At 36.0% G+C, this 19,848-nt stretch overlaps 1 protein-coding gene across 1 annotated transcript; it reads left to right on the top strand.

Moving 5' to 3' along the window:
* The first annotated feature begins 501 nt into the window (after positions 1-501).
* On the top strand, positions 502-19,505 carry LOC115456202 (SID1 transmembrane family member 1). Its single transcript, XM_030185165.2, has 20 exons — positions 502-870; positions 2,293-2,362; positions 2,564-2,666; positions 3,257-3,358; positions 3,620-3,732; positions 4,246-4,349; positions 4,926-5,013; positions 5,365-5,448; positions 6,922-7,058; positions 7,576-7,703; positions 8,026-8,136; positions 8,502-8,586; positions 8,762-8,837; positions 9,362-9,538; positions 11,714-11,831; positions 12,298-12,420; positions 12,840-12,956; positions 13,196-13,328; positions 13,562-13,766; positions 15,311-19,505. Exons 1-20 carry the CDS (start codon positions 773-775, stop codon positions 15,485-15,487), a joined length of 2,349 nt encoding a protein of 782 aa, XP_030041025.2. The 5' UTR covers positions 502-772; the 3' UTR covers positions 15,488-19,505.
* Positions 19,506-19,848: the final 343 nt, after the last annotated feature.

The following is a 19,848-nucleotide window of genomic DNA, read 5'->3' as shown; positions in this document are numbered from 1 at the left end:
CTGTACGTAGTTTGGGAATGCAAAATATTATTGGATTATAATTTTTTTCATTTTCATTTGATAAAAACAATATTTGATAGGACGACTCAGCAAACTTGCAGGAGTAAACTTTTCAACACAAATTCTTTAACAAAATATCTAGTAAGTACGATATTATTAGAGTTAAAATTTCGTCAATATAAAGTTGAATAATATGGTTTTGTTTTTTTTTTATTCCTGATCAAGATACGCAGTGAAGTCATGGATATCTTGCAATACCACGATATATCTCAATAAGTGTCAAAAAGCCAATTGGTGGGGTATTTTTCATCGTCATAATCATTGCATTTTCGAATATGATAGATCACGGGCAAAAAATATGGAAAAAGACATGATATCTTTATAGAACGTCATAGATTGACGTAATAAGTTTTCAAACCATTTCAGAACGAATTTATTTCTATGAAAGCTGTCATTGATGCAAATATTTTTAAGGTCTTTTAATTAGCAACTTTGCCTTAATTGTTTACAAGTAAAAAATAAAAGCACATATTACTATCTCCATTTAGTCTTTTATTCAGTTAATAAGTTTAAAAAAAACAAGAAATACGTTAATTATAGACTTTCACTCATGACAACGATTAGATGCAATATAAGTACACACTAAAATTTCAATAAATATTATTACTGTCAGTGACATGTCATTACACAAAAAATACCTTCAGTATTTTCAGATTTCCCAGTAATGAATTCGTTGTTTTGTGATCGTGAGCGTAAACAATAAAATAGAACAATGCTTAAACTGATTATATTAATTGGAATTTTCAATAATGTATATTGTACGCCGGGTAATATCGCTTTGTCGCCAAACAGGACTTTTAATTACGGCATGTAAGTTTCAATTTTTGCGCTTCTTTTAGTGTAAATCTTGAAAACATTCTTTGTTTTTAGTGTACCGTATAATCAGATACATTTTCTTTTTTTTATTCTTTTATCACGGCTCGGTAACTGGTCGTAGTTGAACATTTGTCGTCCAATTACTCATATAAAAAAATGGGTTTGTTAATATAGTAATATAGTGCGTGTCATAAAAATAACTGGTGTTTCAAGAATATGGATATATGAGAAATGCTTTCTGGTCTAATTAAAAACTAGCTTTATTTATGTAGTTTACAGTACAGTTTGAGTCTTTACTCATATTACCAAAAGAGAAACCTACTGCCATATCAGACCCAAATTCCGATCCGATTTCGGTCTCAGAATACATTAAATGATTTTTGAGATCACAATTTTTCTGTCATAAACAGAACAAAGTGCTATGAAAACTGATCAAAATGTTGTACTTTATATGTTGTGCAATACAATGATGACTAAAGTAAACATGTTTTTGTATATTTACTACTGTACTATAAATTTACGATAAAATATTCAGTTGTGTAAGTCCCTGGTATCCATAACAAGACTTGTTATGGACACCAGGTATTATACCTGCACTACTACTACTACAACCAGGATGGTTGGTGAATAAAGAGACACTCTCTATATTCAAAAAGTTTTTTTCAGATAAAAATTGCACCATAGTTTTCTCAGGATATAAAGAAGTTTATATTCTTCCCAGGCTCATAATCTATCTCCATACCAAATTTAATGGAAATCTATTGGGTAGTTTATCTTGTTAAGGTTATAGCTTAAGGTCCATTTTTAATATGACGAAATTTTAAAGGCCGAAATATCCATGCATATTAATTATTTTTACGTTTTTCTTTCAACTGCGAGAACTAATCACTAACTAGACGTGAATTTAAATTCTTTACTTGCCAATACTTGTTTAGTTACCCAGATTAAAGGTGAAACAAAATGTATGAAAAATGGACCTTAAGCTATAACCTTAAGACAGACAAATGTGGCAGGGTACTTTGATTTATAGTATCCTATTTTTTAGCACTTTTTAAGTGGAACAATTCTGTCACTCATGATTTTTGCATAACTTTAAATGTTTATGGAGTGTTAGCAACGGAAGCTCTGAAAAGGAATAATTTTTTCCTTTTTTGGAAACATTTTTGACTGATGCTCAACACCTTTTGGTGATAGCGTGATTGTATATAGCCTTTAGACTTCCTCAAAATATGGGCTATGTAACACTAAAAGAATTTTTCAATTCAAACCAGAAGTTTCTGAGATTAACGCGTTCAAGCAAACAAACTCATAGATTACAAAACAAACTGTGTATTATATTCAATTACTAATTGTTTTATCTTAATGATAATACCCAAGTGTAATATTTCTATTATCAAAATTTAATTATATTTTCAGCTATGAATATGATAAACTGTTAAATTTAACACTAAACAGTTCTGTGGAACAGATAATGGATTTTTCCGAGGTGAGTGGTGGTATAAACATTTTATTTAGATAGGTTTTTATCTTAACAGGCATTCACTATGAATGAAACTTATTCGTTATAACAAAAAGTAAATGTCTGATACTTAAAACTATTTTTGTATTCTTGCCTTGTTCATGACTTGGATGTCTGAAAGTAATAAAAAAACATATTGGTTTATTATACAATGTTATTTTATCTTAGATGACAAATAAGTCTTCAGGCTTCCCCACCCGTGTGGAAATCTTCACCAATGATATAATCACCAGTGACTTTCCAGTGTTCATCACGGCAACACAACAAAAAGGTTTAACCTTTAATTTTTTTTTATTATATCATGTCTGTATTACTAAGCAGAATTGCACTTGCACTATATACATTTTTTTGTTTGTCTAGAGTGTAATTAAATTTAATATAAATCTCCTCTACTACTGAGAGGGATTAGGCCTTAGTCCACCATGCTAACCTAGTGCGGATTAGTAGACTTCATACACCTTCGAAATTCCTATAGAGAACTTTTCGGATGTGCAGGTTTCCTCACGATGTTTTCCTTCACCGTTAAAGCGAACGATAAATTCACAAAGAATACACACATAATTTTTTAGAAAAGTCAGAGGTGTGTGCCCTTGGGATTTGAACCTGCGGACATTCGTCTCGGCAGTCCGTTCCACACCCAACTAGGCTATCGCCACTTAAGGAATTAAATTTATGTATTATATATATTTTTTTTCTGAGATTATGATTCAAAATAAAGAGTAAAATGGTTGTTTATTCTATATTTATAATGGGCTATACACAGCCCCTAATAACTCAGTGCTTTAGAATCAATTCATAGGGTTTGTGGCCCTGTCTACCCTTCGTTTAATGGGGTGAGCATATATAAACATTTTTCTGCAGGCGTGTCGTCGTGGGAACTGCCTTTGGTAATCCAGACAAATGACTGGCATCTGATGTTCAGTAACATGGCGAGAACTCTATGCCCCCACGACGCGGGACCTGGTTAGTATTATACAATGTGCAGATGATATAAGGAATGAATGATATACATAAGCAAACTAATTTGTAATTTTAATTATAGTAGCTAGTGAGGTAATTGTTAACAACTATTGTATACTGACTTATATTTGTGATCTATTTAATTATGGTCTTTGGCCATTCTAAACGGTTTAGACTTTATTAATCTTGAAGATTTGAGCATTTACTTGCTTTGCTAAAGCCATTTGCCGACCAAATAATCATTAATCTCGTGTACATTTGCAGATATACGAAAAGAGAAAAGTCCAACGATACATCTCACCACTTCTAACGTGAACAACATAACCCTGACCATCCAACTGACGAGGGTAACGGACTTCTACCTGGATGTTAATAAGGTAAGGAAAAGATTAGAATGATAATCGTAAGAGCAAATTCATGCTCAGACTACACACTACTGATCTCCCGTTACGATAGTATTTATTGTCACACGCAGACACTCAAATGCGCACGCACCAATGTACTTACGCATCTACACATTCACGTACTTACATACGCACACATTCACGTACTTACGTACGCACACATTCAAGTTCTCACGTACGCACACATTCACGTACTTACGTACCCACACATTCACGTACTTACGTACGCACACATGCAAGTACTCACGTACGCACACATTCACGTACTTACGTATGCACACAATTAAAGTTCATTTAACGTAATTATTATAAAATCCATTATACCTACGGAATATGTATTATATGAATTTAGAATGGGAACGCAGAATGGTGAGTGCAAAGCATAACCGCTCTTTTGGTTGGAGACTTGTGGTATGTCCAAGAGTCTGTATAAGAGGTTGATGTTATTATATTTATTAAATAGTTGTTATGTTCTGATTGTAACAGGAGGTGGAACTGGCGGCAACGCCGAGTACTCCTCAATATTATTACTTTTCGTTCGACCGGAACCCTTGGAATATCACTGACAACAATTTGCAAGGTATTGGCAGGTAATAATATATTTTTTACCTTCCCATAAATATTTTGTACTAGAATTAGAAAATTATCTTTGTATACAATAAGTAAAGATGTTTGAGAAGTGAGGGAATACACTTACAAAATATATTTAAGACATATTACTATATGATCATATGTAAATGTGTAGCATTATTACTTAGACTCCGAGGTAGTACTAACGGTCTCCTATTTTTCATTGCTGAAAAAGTTCATTCTATAAGCAGATTGCATCATGTGCTAACAAGGGAAATAGGTACATTCATTACTAACTGTAATAGTAATACTACACTGTGGAATGTTTAATTTCTCAAATAAATGAATTATTATTATACTATGTATTCACCTATTGGATTCTCTTGGAGACCTTCTTTGTACTGTGTGAAGGAAATAACACAAAAGTGTTCCGGTTTGAGAAGTAGATTACACAATGTAATTATTATGATTATCTAACGTTTCAAGTATCGGTCGAAACGCCAGCTCTCTGCAATTTAAAGTTTGTGGTTGCTATTTTTTATGGGTAGGCGCTTAACCTCACTTGAGTTATGCAAAAAAGTGTATTTCTTCCACAGATTTAACTATACAATACCAAAAAGCGTTATACTAGTGATAGAGTCTGATGACGAACTATGTGCGACCGTGTCAATACAGAACAATTCCGTGAGTATACAAAGATAATGGTATAACAGGATAGTTCCCTATGATTGATTTTGTGTATTATTAACAAGTACAGCAAATGATACGAAAAAGAAGCTCTTTTTTTTTAAAACAGTAGTAAAATTAGTAAGAAATAACGCAGCGATTCAAATTTCAAATATTGGAATGCGCAAGAGTGGGTACTGGTGTTAGGTATTATATGACACAAATAAAAAACAATACGGAAATGAATCAAATACCCTATAAATGATTTGTATCAAATGGTTAAACTAGTTACGTTTGTGAACTCCTTATTAGACAATTTATACTTAGACTTTGGAGACACGGGTGTGAGATAATAATATTATGTTTCAGTGTCCAGTATTCGACAATGAAAAGGAGATCCAGTACCAGGGATATCATCTGACTATGACCACTAAGGGTGGGATTACTTTGACAGTAAGTATACGTTCGACATAATATTCTGTTGTTTTTTTTTATTATTATTAGATTATTATGGTTATTTATTTTTATTACATTTTTATGTAATAGGTTGATAATTATTATTAGTGTATGTGCCGCGTAATTGATTAACATGTGAGCTGCAAAGCATAGCGTTAGTGTACGCCAACCGCCATTTTCGATAAACGATCCTAATCGCTTTTTTCCATCTATATATATAAAAATGAATTGCTGTTCGTTAGTCTCGCTAAAACTCGAGAACGGCTGAACGGATTTATCTTATCTTGGTCTTGAATTATTCGTGGAGGTCTAGGGAAGGTTTAAAAGGTGAGAAAAATTCGAATAATTGCCGGGAAAATCCTCAAAACAGCATTTTTCTATTTCCCATACAAACGTTTTCTAACTAATACGTAGAGTCAATTTGAGCTTTATTGCTATTGTATAAAGTTCACTGTTGTCTAAGCAATGTAGGTGTGTTCCTAACATCAAAGCAGTGTGCGTTGGAGCACAGAATATAATAATGTAATGTCGCGTTCTGAAACTCAACAAAAGTGATATCGCGGACCCGACTAAATTGAACAGTCACAAAATTTAATATATCATTAGTTATTTGGTTGGCTTCACAATATTATTTCTTTTCTTTTACTTTAAAATGCATGTTTTCGTTATGGACAATTTTGAGCTACTTTTGCATATCTATACTTATAATAAATCTGTAGAGAGGTCAATTCTGTACATGAAATATATTTCCAAAATAACTGGGGGTGATTAGGGATCGATACTGATGCCAAAAATGCAATTAGTAAAATTTTTGTCTGTCTGTCTGTATAACCGTTATAGAAACAAAAACTACTCGACGGATTTTAACATAACTTGGTACAATTATTTTTCATACTCCTGAGCTGGTTATAGTATACTTTTCATCACGCTACAATTAATAGGAGCATAGCAGTGATGGAAAATGTTGGGAAAACGGGAGAAGTTACTCCATTTTTAAGCTTCCGTCATTTCGTGTGCAACCTTAATGGTTAAAAGTTCCTTCGATTTCACCAGGATCCCATCATCAGACCCTGACCGGATAATCGGACCACCTGCATACCACCATAAATTAAAAAAAACATCCCGACAAATTGGGCACCTTCTCCATTTTTGAAACCCGAAATCCACGCGGGCGAAGCTGCGGGCGGAAGCTAGTCTATCTTAAAAATTGCCCAACGAGAACAGTTTGTTTTTGACATGGTTATAAATGACGTATTTTGATTGGTTCATTCTCGTAATTGGATTGAAGATTGACATTATTAAAAATGGCTATCAAAAAGACAGGCTTCGCATTCCCAGTATTACACACTATTTATAATGTTGTTTTAATATAAAAATATAAAACCTTGACGGTACTGTCATTTATGTCGGATCCAACAGGCTTGTACCTTTACGACCTATTTTATAAACTTACATTTTAATTTGTTGCAGCAATCGATGTTTCCAAACGGGTTTTATGTGGTTTTTGTAGTAAGAGAAAGCGACGACGCATGTACCGGCGAGAAAGAGACGCAAGATGGATTAGAAAGGTCGCGTTTATACAGCAAAGGACGGCACAAAAATTTCAGGTCAGTGTACAATCCAACTCGAAGGGCTAATAAATAGGCCAGTGTAATGTGTACACGCGAGGAGACTGAGAGCTCTATTCGTCCTAATACATGGAGTATTTCAGATTAAAGTCTATGATCTGGTTCGAAGGACCAACAGCTGACAGCGCAAACAGTTAAAACGAGGCAATAAAAGTCTTGTGTACATGTACGAACGTTTTAAGACCGTTAAGTCTGTATCTACGGTCCGGCTCGAAGGACCAGTAACTATGGACGGCGACGAATGCGCACAAGGAGGAAGACAGCTCTATTGGTGCTGCTCGTGTATCCTTATCAATGAAGAGGCAATTTTCAGTGTTTATGATCTGGGTTGTGGGACCAACGATGACGGAGTACAGCCTCCGCTCATGCATACTGATGAACAGCCCAATTATTTCATATTACACGTCTTTATTACGATTCTAAGAACCTACCATTTATATTGCCTGAAATCAATACAATACCACCATTTCCCTAATAGCATTATGTTTGTTCCTAGGTTCAAGGTAGTGGCAACGATATCGTATGAGGAGTACCTGGTGGGTGCGTTTGTGACATTGGCGATGGTGGTGCTGGTGGCCGCCTTCGTGGCCGCCACGCTGCTGCCCTACAGCTGCAAGTGCACGGGTATGTACTCGATGACAATCATATATGTCACCTGACACATGTGGTATTTTTGATGTTTAAAATTACTTCACTATGAAGTTAGTTGCAGAACTGACATTAGATTTACGATGTTGATCTTTTGACACTAGGTAGCTATTCCGTCTAAGCTGCTAATGAAACTTATAATTCATAGTTTTACAAAATTTAACCGGATTTTTTCTAGACAGTTATCGAAAATGTTTAAGGTATCGACTCAAGAGTTATTTATTAATTAAGCCCTTAAGTAGTAGTAGTAGAAAAAAAACCCCCAACCATGAACTAAGCCAAATACTATTGTCTTCAGAGGAAGAAATAATAATCGAAGAAGAGGCTGTACCTTCGACATCGGGCAGTAGGTATGACGAGCCGGGCACCAGCGAGACGAAACCGATGGTGGATGATGACGACGATGATGGTAAGTGGTAGCGATAATATTGTGTCTCTATTATTTCACTATAAGTATAATATCAGTATTTCGTATATGTGTAATATTGTTGAAAATATGTATGTAGCTTTTGTTTTGTGTGAAGGAATTGTTACTGACATCCGTGGTGCAGTTGATAAGCAATGAAATTACCGAAATTAAATACATCTAATAGTTATAAATATATTTGTAACACTACACTAAAACACTAGTGCTGTGCCATGGATATCGATAAAGAATGATAAGTATCTCTAGAAACAAAGCCGACCTTGTAAACTTAACTTATGTCTGTCAAAACCGATGCGCCCGTTTCATAGTCTGTTTATGCGCCATAGAGGTTAATGTTTCTCTTTTAGAGGATGACTGGGCCACGGCACCACCGCTTACTGTCAGCAGATTGACTCAAGCACCTCCCAGCACACTCGCAAGAAGGGCTGACAGGTACATTTCATACTACTGATGTTATGAATATCGATAAAAAATTCCTTGCTCACTATAACAAGGTACTATGTTAATTGTACTTATGTTGCAAAAGTGAGATTTTCTTGCAAATGTCCTATTTAGTCCGGAGTGGATTGTATTACAGTGTAATGATACAGATTTGTAAACTTTGCAGATACTTCTGGGGCGCTTTGACCGTCGCCGTGGTGTACGCGTTACCCGTAGTACAATTACTGTTCACTTATCAAGGAGTAAGTAGCTTGTATTTGGATTTTTTTGTAGAGTATGCAAAATTTTCGTGCTATTTTTTATAGTCAGGCGCTTATCATGCAAGAAACTTTCCTGTCTTGTCATTTTCAATAATCTATTCCAATTCCAACATGCAGATAATTGATAAGAACAAACAATTCCAAATAAGTAATTTTAATCATATTGAATATAGTTTATTTAATTCATCCTTTTTTGTTGTCGATTCCAAGTTGGCATTATTCGGATATTAGGATCGTTTTTTGAATCTCCCATACATTAAAAATCAAACAAAAGTGTTCCTTACGCTCACATACACATTTTTGGCATTAATGTCATGTGAAAGAGATGACTTAGTTCAACCATTATTAATAAAAAAAAACAATTTTATTAGTCATACGTATTAAATGCAAAAGTACCAATTGAGATGATTTCGATTCTATATCATGCGCTAATGGTAAACCTGGACTTTTTGAATATCATTCTTATTAGTTGACAAACAAAACTGAATCGAACCCCAACCCGTCAGTTGGTGTTCCAAACTGGCGACCAGGACCTGTGCTACTACAACTTCCTGTGCGCGCACCCGCTCGGCTTCCTCTCCGACTTCAACCACGTGTACTCCAACATCGGCTACGTGGTGCTCGGGCTGGTGTTCATGCTGCAGGTCAGGGTGCGCCAGGTCCAGAGGAAGGCTTACCCTCACGTGAGTAGATAAACGACCAGTTTGCTGGTGGTAGGATATATTCTCAGAGATGTGCAAAATATACTATAAAATGTATTTAAATACAAAATGTAAATACTTTTCGTTTTTTATATTTTAAATACAAAATACAAAATAGTTTTTCATTTTGTATTTAAAATACTAAATACAAAATACATATTTCCGAAATACTTTATTAAAATAAAATACCTTTAGTTTTATACTTTATTGTATTTCTGTTTTTGTTTTTTTTTTTTATTTAAACATGTGATCAAAGTAAATTTATTTAACAGATTTTAACAAAATTATGTTGAAGAAAGATGAAATATTTGTTCAAATATTTCATCTTTCTTCTGTGTGGTCTCATAATCATGCTACCATAAGAAAAAAGCCTTTCTACTGGCGCAGAGCTGGGCAGGCAGGTATTAAGTATATTTGAAAAAGACAATTTTTACTGTAGGGTATTTATTTAATGATAATAGGCAGACATCATCATACTTCAAATATTGTAGTGATTCCACGTCAATGGTGGTGTTTGCATTTGCACTATCACTAGCTACTGAGGAATCTGAATCATCATGGAACATATAACAGGATTAATTTTTTTCTTTTTTGTGTGATTGAAATGTAGTATTTGCATCTTTATGATCATTTTTAATTTTTTTCACTTCTGTAAGGAATAATTCCTTTATGTGTTCTCTACTTCCCTTCGGCACCCATTTTAATTTAAAAAAAGGATATGACACTGATGCCAAATTTGCTTCTTTAGCTTTAGAGTCCTTCAAATATGGCACTTACGCCATATTTTTTTTTCTCATTATAGCAACAGAGAACTGAACTGTTTTGTTTATTGCTTTTCACTAAAAATCAACAAATTTGACTTACCTACATGAAAAGCGTGACATTTGTGACAAGGAGTTATGATGTGGCTGTACCCTGTGGTTTTTCCGCTTTAACCAGTACCTAAGGCAAATGTTTTGACTGCCTCGGTGGCGTAGTTGTACTGCATGCGCGGTACGGCAGCGCTCTGAGGTCCTGGGTTCGAATCCCAGGTCGGGCAAAGTGATATTTGGGTTTTTCTGCTCAGTATCAGCCCGGAGTCTGGAATTTGTGCCCGATATGGCGATAGGCTCGCCCCCTATCACATCATGGGACGGAACACACTTGGCGAAAAGTGGGTGCCATGGTTGCGCCTCTGCATACCCCTTCGGGGATAAAATGCGTGATGTTGTGTGTGTGTGTGTGTGTGTGTTGTGTAAGTCAAATGTTTATGTGTGATAAAATAATACGGAACCAAAATTATTGTATCGTCGCTGACTTATTGCGTATGTTTGCGTTTTATCTAATTACTTACTGAACTGCTTATTTGCAAGTTGATTAAAAAGTATTTTGTATTTTGCAAATACAAAATATGTCCTAAAAAGTATTTCAAATAAAATAAAAAATGGTTTTCTAAAAAAGTATTTAAAATACAAAATGGAAATAGGTATTTTGTATTTTGTATTTTGCATTTCAAATACTGTTATTTTCAAAATGTTTCATCTCTGTATATTCTGTATCCGCCTGGGTAGCGACCACCGTACATAAGGTTTAAAACTCGCCATATTGGCCCACGTAAGTGTGTCGTGTTCCGGGATCAACGTCTGTATATCCCGTACCAATAGGCCGGCAGAATTGTGTTGGCTGCCGAGAAGGGATCATCTCTCGTCAGTCGACATCGTATTGGACCCCACTCCCATTACCATCAGATGCAGTGGGGTCAGCATGTAAGTGTGTCGTGTTTTGGGATCAGTTTGTGTATATGCGGTTCAAACAGGCCGGCATAATTGTGTCAACTGGCGAGGGACAACACAAGTCAGTCGACATTTTATATGCACTTCACTCAGTTTACGATCAGGTGCAGTATAAAAAAAAAGTTTAAATAATATATCCTAGTTTTTTGGTGAAAAGATAGGGTCACTTTGATGTAGTGCCAAGGTTAGGTAATTTTACTATCGATACCTTTAAAAAAAAATCTCACTGACTACCTAATGGTCAGCACAAACTTTGACATATCAAAATTAAAATGCACTGAGGTTTTGGTTTGGCTGTAGGTACTAGGTATACAATAATTATTTTTTATATTTCACCCGGTCAGAATGGCAACTGAAAACTAATTTTAAATATTGCATCCAACAGCACATGGGCATACCCCAGCACTACGGTCTCCTCTATTCCATGGGGTTGGCTTTAGTCATGGAGGGAGTGTTATCAGCGTGTTACCACCTCTGTCCCAACAAGATGAACTTTCAATTCGGTAAGTTAGTAATGTTCGACATTGAGGAAAGAAATCTGAATATTAGGTGTTGATTGATTGGGACCTTTTCTTTGGTATTAAATTCTAAAATTAAAAACAGACCATTTATGACATGTACCGTGTATCGCGTTGGGTTAACGATGTCAATGGCAGCATATTGCCATATATGCAATAAACGATCTCAATCGCTTTTTTCGAACTATCTCAAAAATAGACCAAGAGATCGAAGGTTTTTTTGACATGTTTATAAAGGAGTTATTATGATTGGTACATTCTTGGAATTGGATTGAAGACTGAGATTGGAACCGTTTATTGAATACGGATCTTTTAGTGAGGTGTTAAAGAAGCAAAACACAAGTTGTATTAGGCCGGCTTATCGAACCCAGAATGGCATGGTGTTAAACCCCCATTAACTGCCACTCTGTAAACATAGGGATTTTATAGACAAATATATTATATTCTTCAGACTCGTCGTTCATGTACGTGATCGCGGTGCTGGTGATGCTGAAGCTGTACCAGAACAGGCATTCCGACATCATTCCCAGCGCTCACTCCACTTTCATGGTGCTCGCGCTCATCATGACCATCGGTGAGCACTGCCTCCCCAAAATAAAAAACAATGTTTATTAGTACTTTATAGACTACTGTAACGTTCAACTACCGTAATTTTCAGTCGATGTCGATAACACTTCATCAACTTATTACTTGTACTTGCGACAACATTAAAGGCATATTACTATTAACTTACAATAAGGGGCGTACGGTTGTACTGGCAAAGATGATGATTGAATGTGACAGATACAAACGGGCAGTGCGTTGAGGATCGCAAGCGCAGCTAGTATGACATAAGAAACGCAACACGAATGTGTGTGACAGTAACGACTGTGATTGGTCGACAGTCCAACGCGACGTTACATGATTGGTCCTTCGACTGACTAAGTAATGCCCGGTGGTCCATTTTTTTTAATGAAAGTTCGTCGTTTATAATGATGTTATGTCTGCTCGCAGGATTATTTGGCATTCTCAACCCGAGCATGTACTTCTCTGTATTCTTCACTATATTGCATCTGTTCACGTGCCTGGTGTTCACGCTCAAGATATACTATGCGGGTAAATTTAATATGGGTGAGTTTTTATTTCGATTATTTATGCATATGCTTTATAGTTTTTTAAGGGTTAATGGCGTTATAAATGAATCTAAGGTATTCGCACACATTATCAAATTGTTGCGAACAACTGTAGACACTGTTATAAAATTGTCAAGAAGGCAATTAGCTGAAGCAACTAAATTTAAAGTGTAGTGTTGTACCACAAATCGACATCGTGTGTGCGTTTCCCCTCAACGTGAACGTGCGTGTGCGCAGAGGTGTCGGTGTTGCGGCGCGCCTGCGCCGTGGTGCGCGCGCACGGGCGCGGCGCGCTGGTGCCGGCGCAGGGCGCGCGCGCGGCGCTGCTGGCCGTCGCCAACATACTCAACTGGTCCTTCGCCATCTACGAGTTAGTATAATACCGTTTTTTATATTAGTACATTTTTTTTTTCGTTCTTCACCCTGGTAAATAAAATGTTAAATCTCAATGCTCAATAATTATGCTGACTACAATGCCCTTTGAACCGGAACAAAGTGTGTACACACTGTTGCTCGGAGGTACTACCTATCCAGACTCCTCGCATATGGCAAAGCAACCACCTGGTTCTGGAACTGAACATCAGTGACTGAAATTTCCATCAGGATAATCGAGCACAACAAGGACTTCGCCCGGCAACTGCTGGCGATCCTGATGGGCAACGCGATCCTGTACACCATGTTCTACGTGATCATGAAGCTGGTGAACCGCGAGCGGATCCCGCTGCACACGTGGGCGTACGCCGTGACCGCGCACGTGGCGTGGTTCACGGCGCTCAAGTTTTTCCTCGACTCCAAGACCAAGTGGTCGGTAAGTGACGTTTGCAATATATATTTCTTATGTCAATCTTTTTTTGCACTCGATGTCTTGCCGCCATTTAAATAAACAATTCCCCCTACCTGCCAGCCCGAGCTGGTTACTTCGGTTTGTACCTTGTTTTCACTATAAATTTTATCCCTAATTTAAAATGTCCATAGTTATATAAGTAATTTTAATAGTTGTTTAGAAAATATAATAATTATTCTTATGCTTTGTTTTGACGTATCATAAGTGCACCTTTGTTTGCCTACGTGATAAATAAAGTATTTTATTTTATATATTTTAATCTCAAGCGATTTTTTCGATCTATCATAAAAATGGACCAATCAGAACAAAGTGTTTTGATATGTTTTGTTTTGCTTGAAATGGCTTATTTTGATTGGTTTATTCTAAGAATCGAATTAAAGATTGACATTGGAATTGTTTTTAGAAAACGACTGTGAGTTGTTGGTGTGACAAGATATTTTTATTATTGCGAAAACTGGCAAAAATACATGTGAGTCGGCTAATGTTAGGCAATACGCAACTACAATTACACAAGGAATGTGATTACCTTGTTAGTTAAATGCATTTAGGAGATATATGAAAATGGGCTAGGATTAGAAAGAAATCAGAAATGTAGAGGAGCGTAGAATAAACTATAGACTTGACGTCAAACAGTCGCGCAATTGTATAAGACATGTTTGAAACTGTTACTTCGGCCTATTTTTGGACTGGGGTAGGTAGAAGAACTTTTCTATCCTATGCTAAAGTTATAATCCTTATACTCTCGCTTCCTATAACATGAGACTTAGCTGGCGTAATGTGGGTGTGTTACGTAGTACTTATGAAAATTGAAAAAGAAGTGATGCTATGTATTTGTCGATGGTACAGCTTATAGACGCCGGTTCGCGGTCGATTTTCAATAACATTTCTGACTAATGATCAAGAATTTACTTAAATATTTTTAAGTCACTTTGGACTACAGTTGTGCCTTATAAAAATAATGTTACTATGAGTACGTAAAACGTAATAGTTGGTAGGGCACTCTCAACACCCCGCTTCCTCATACCTCTGGTAATATACAGAATTAATTTGAAGAGAAATAAGTAACATGGTGTCCATAGGGTATTTTTTTATACATTGGCGTAGTAAAGCGAACCTACTGCACCTGATTGTAAGTGAACTTATGCCGGCCTGTTGGAACCGGATATACACAGGCTGATCCTGGAACGCGTGTCGCGACACCCTTACGTGAGCCACTATGGAGGGTTTTAATACCTTGGGTACGATGGTCGCTATCCTGACGGATATAAAGTATATCTTACCGCCCAGTGGCGAAGGGTGGAATTTTTCAAAAGGTAACCCGAGGCAAAAAAAAATTGCCTTAGTCAACATATCGCAGCCAATTTAAAAGAAAGCAAAAACTAAGAAAATGTAAATAAACTTAAAAGGGAAGCCGGTAGGAATCGGGTTGTAAGGACGCTTCTCCACTGTTACCACCAGCAAAATGTGCAGTGATCTAGATGTGTATATGGTTTGAATGGCGTGTGCAGGAAACTCCCGCGCAGTCGCGGCGCCACAACGCGCCGTGCTCGAGCCTGCGGTTCTACGACTCGCACGACATCTGGCACGGCGCGTCCGCCGCCGCGCTCTACCTCTCCTTCAACATGCTGCTCACCATGGACGACGCACTGCTGAACACGCCCAGGGAGTCCATACCCACTTTCTAGAAGCTTCTTACGTGATACTCGTGGAATACACATGTCATTTATACATCGGCGTGATGTGTGCTGTGGGGGATACAATCAAAGATACAGGGAAAGGAGGCTGTCGCTTCATGATAAAAATAGGATTCTTCCAGTACTCCTGAAGCACCATGAATGTAGTTTTTAAGCATGTGTATCCCACATATATAAATATTTTTTTTACTTAAACTAGAATAAGAAACGTGAACAAAATGGCAATTTAAAGTCGTTAATAATGTTAATTATAATTCTCAATACAAAAAGGTTTTATGCATGAATTTTAGTAAAAGGAAAGTATAATTATACAGTTCAATAAGTAGGACATTATATCTGGACTATGTTCGATCAGTGACTTTTGTGAACCAATTCTTCGATCCACAATCAATTCAACGTCAATCATCTTTAGGTACTGATTGGACTGATGCCAGCATGATCTTGCAATAGCTAGCTAACTTGTAAAACACACTTAAAACTTAAAATTCTTGATAAAGAATATCGTGATATGAGATTTAGAATAGTATTATTTTATTTTCCGCGCTTTTTTCAATCTCAAGTGATTTTTCTCAATAAATATCTGAATTAACTAAATATGCAATGGCATTATAAACCGTCATCATTATTAATCGTTATAATATGATCAGGCAGCAGTTCAAGCTCAGTTCAGTGTACATATCAATCAGATCATTTCTGCATCGGACTGTCGGAGTAGTTAGTTGTCACTTACGTAAGTCCAAGGCCCTTAGGCTATAGGTCTGTCGCTAAGATAGGATAGGTAGATGTGTCATTCCATTTTTCGTTTTCTAGAGTTAGCGATTGTTAAAAGGCATCTTGTCTAAAGCTCCTGTATTTTCTCTTTATCTACACTGCTACAATTGTTATTAAGTGGCAGCCTTCAGCGACACGAGGCCCCGGGTGAAACCAAAAACAACAGACACGAGGCTCTTTGTGAATAAAAAAAGGGCGCTAGTCTCTTTGTGGAGAAAACTTTGTGCGAGGCGCCAGGCGGAGCAGTTTCTAGATTTAAAAAGTTTTGTAGATATAATGTCAAAAAGAGGTCCTCCAAAGACAAGCGTTAGGCCCTAGCACTTGCTCAGTTCACCACCCCTCTCCACTCCTAAGGCAGGTACTGCTCATTGAAGTTAGAAGATATAGCCAAATCAATTGATATTGCCTTTATAATGAGTGACAATAGCTCGATATCTCGTGATCTACAAAATTATGGATTAAATTCATTTTAGATGCTATATGTTAAAAATAGCATGTTATAAAAATAATATGAGAAATAGTGGTATATTATGATTACAATAATGCCAAATTGCCAAGTTGCGTTATCAGATTATAGGATAATAAACGTAAAGTTGTAGGTAATAAGGGATGATATCGCGTGCTTTTTTAGATCATAGTTACCAAAAAATATTTAATTAATAAACTACGTTTAGGCACTACGAAAGTAAAAATCCTGCGTAGCATTTTATTAATATATTATTTTAAATCTTATTGTTATTCAACTTACGGTTTGTTTTTGTTTGTTCGTATCAAGCATTTTTTTCAACACTCACACGTGATATTTCAAAAATTAAATCGATGACTGTACTCGAATTATTCTTTATTACAATGCCGTGCCACGATGAAAATTATTATGATTAATTTTAAACTCTAATCCCCGTATTCATAGACGTTATTTATCTAAGGACGGAGCATTGCTGAGATAACAAGTCTGTTTCTCAGCTTTGTTTATCTGACAGCTTGCTGTTTGTTCAGCTTTGTTTATCTGACAGCCAACTAGATCTAAGTTGTATCTCAATATTAGCCAATCACAACGGCCCTATGTCTACGCACTGCGAAGGCTACCATACCGTCAGCACTGAGAAACGGACTTATTGTCACAGCTTTGCTCCGTCCTTAGATGAAAAACGTCTATGAATAAGGGGGTAAGTTATTAACATAGGATTTAAAATGGTAATAAATAAAGAGTACCCATGTTCCTACACTGAATGTCGGAATTTTGGTTTTTATGTAGTTGATAAAGCTTTTGTAATTATTGAAAAGGTGCTTCAAAACAAGATCTTTTATTATCAGTATTTTCTTAAAATTATAGGATAAGGAAACAGATTGATCCCTGTTATCAGCATTTTAAATATTGCGTAATTTGTTTGTCTTTAGAAATATGTCTTATGGAGAATAGTGTTAAAATGCTATCAATAACTATGTAAATAAGATTTGAATTTGTTTATATATGGTGTTCTATAATTTCTCATGAGCATCGATCGCAAAGTGTAACTACTGAAGACTTAAAATCTCATGTCTCAGGATGGCGAGCGCAGTGGAATACCAAACAATACTTTGTGATTCAAGGTGTTGGATGGTGTTTCTACTGTTTATGAGCGGTCGTATCGCTTACCATCAGGCGAACAGCAAGCTCGTCTCGTCGTTCAAAGCAATAATATATAAGCCGCTAAGCTCAGTAATTTTTTTTATTCTTATATCAATCTTAGAAGGGACATTTGATTTGCATAGTTATTAACTTCAGCCACACTCGAATTACTTCTTTGTATTAGAAAAATAAAAAGTTACGTTTTTTAGAACAACCTGTATATTAGTTTAAGTTTTTAAGAATGAATACGTACATACTCGTATATAGTTAGGTGAGTTGGGGTGATATGGATATAATATGGTATAGGCTATGGGTAGGTTTTAAAAGACTTGACGTTGTACTCCGACGATGAAAACCAACAGTTTTCTCTTGGAGAGGCAGTTGGCGCTGGAGCAAAAATGTCGACGAATTGAACAAAAATCGGTTCATTCTCTGGATCGGATCGAAGATTAAGATTGGGATCATTGGTAAGTGAATAAATAAATCCTGTAATATTTATTATTTAGTAGAGCCCTATAAAGGTTAAAATATATGCCGATTTTAGGTCGGCTACATTCTATGTGAAAATACTTGTTCTAAAACTAATTTTTCAATTAAATTTATTGATCCTCTAAATTGTTATAATATAATGACCATATTAGATACACAATATGTTTGATGTTTCGTGGTTCAGTAAATGTTGATACAAGTCATATGACCCCAATTTACCCTTTGACGTAATGTTTGTTACTATTTCATTAAGACGACTGTGATGTTGACACAAACAAATGTTTATTACATTGACATATCACGAATATTCGCCACATAACTCATTCGCTATGGACGAGAAGCTCGATCTGAAAAATAAAAACATGCTTTGAGCGGTGCCACTTTTTCGTTTTAAAATTAATTTTATTAGTACAAGAAATTAGTTTCATATTGTACCACATGGCGGGTTTATTATTTTCCTTCTCGGGCTGTAAAGCTATTCCTTGTACTTTTAATACGAATAACATTTTTGAAAATTAACTTTAGTTGTGTCCATTTTCACATATCTCCCCTTGCAATCGGCATGGTCGGTGAAAATGGGCGTTAGCTGTCTAAATGATTATCCACATTTTATTCTGGTGCGTTAAAGTATTTGTCTATATTTAGTGTGTTGTTTGACAACATTGTATGTAACATAATATTGGAGCCAAGTTTTGTTCAGTATAATACACGGTCTGCTATGGATGGATGATGGAAGTGATGTTTTTAATTATTTTTATTTCCGTTTGTACTAATTTATTGTACGTATTGCGGTAAATACAAATATTTCTAGAGAAATTAGCAGTGATACCGCTCTGTTATGGGGAGTTGGTTTAAGCCCGTATACAGTTTAGGACCATTGTAAAGACTGGGATCAAACTTGGGTCAAATATTTGCGTTTTGAATGTATCGATTGGTTAGAATATTTTTTTTAGCTGTCCATATTCTTATTGTTACCAAAATTATGTTTGTTAGAGATGATAGTAATGGGCAATTATTGATTATGCTTTTTAAAAGATATATTAATGTTGCCAGAACTGAATGATGAGTGTTGCAAGCTTTGATAAAGACAGTTTAATTTATGGAATAATTAATTAAAATGTAATAAATTCATATTCTTAAGTTTGTCTTTTTTTGCCAAAATAAGGTCTTTAAGCCCTCAAGCTTATGGTAACAGTGTCGCGTGCCCCTAGCACAACAAACCCAATAAAAATTGGCGTTAAAACACCAAATAAACACTTTATTTGGTGACACACTAATAAAAACACATTACTAATCACTACAACACTATAACGCTCAAACAACTTTAATTAATCACTTTACTACACGGTTAGGCACAGTTCAGTGTTTGGTGATATTGCTTGTGGTTCGCTTCCATCACGTCCCCTCGTTGCTACCGCGCGTCCTCTTTTATACACGGCCTCATGTTCTACCGTTGACTGTGGAACTCTCGAAAGATCCAGAA

This window comes from Manduca sexta, chromosome 28, assembly GCF_014839805.1.
Source record: "Manduca sexta isolate Smith_Timp_Sample1 chromosome 28, JHU_Msex_v1.0, whole genome shotgun sequence".
Taxonomy (NCBI): Eukaryota; Metazoa; Arthropoda; class Insecta; order Lepidoptera; family Sphingidae; genus Manduca; species Manduca sexta.
This window is presented reverse-complemented; position numbering and strand designations above follow the sequence as displayed.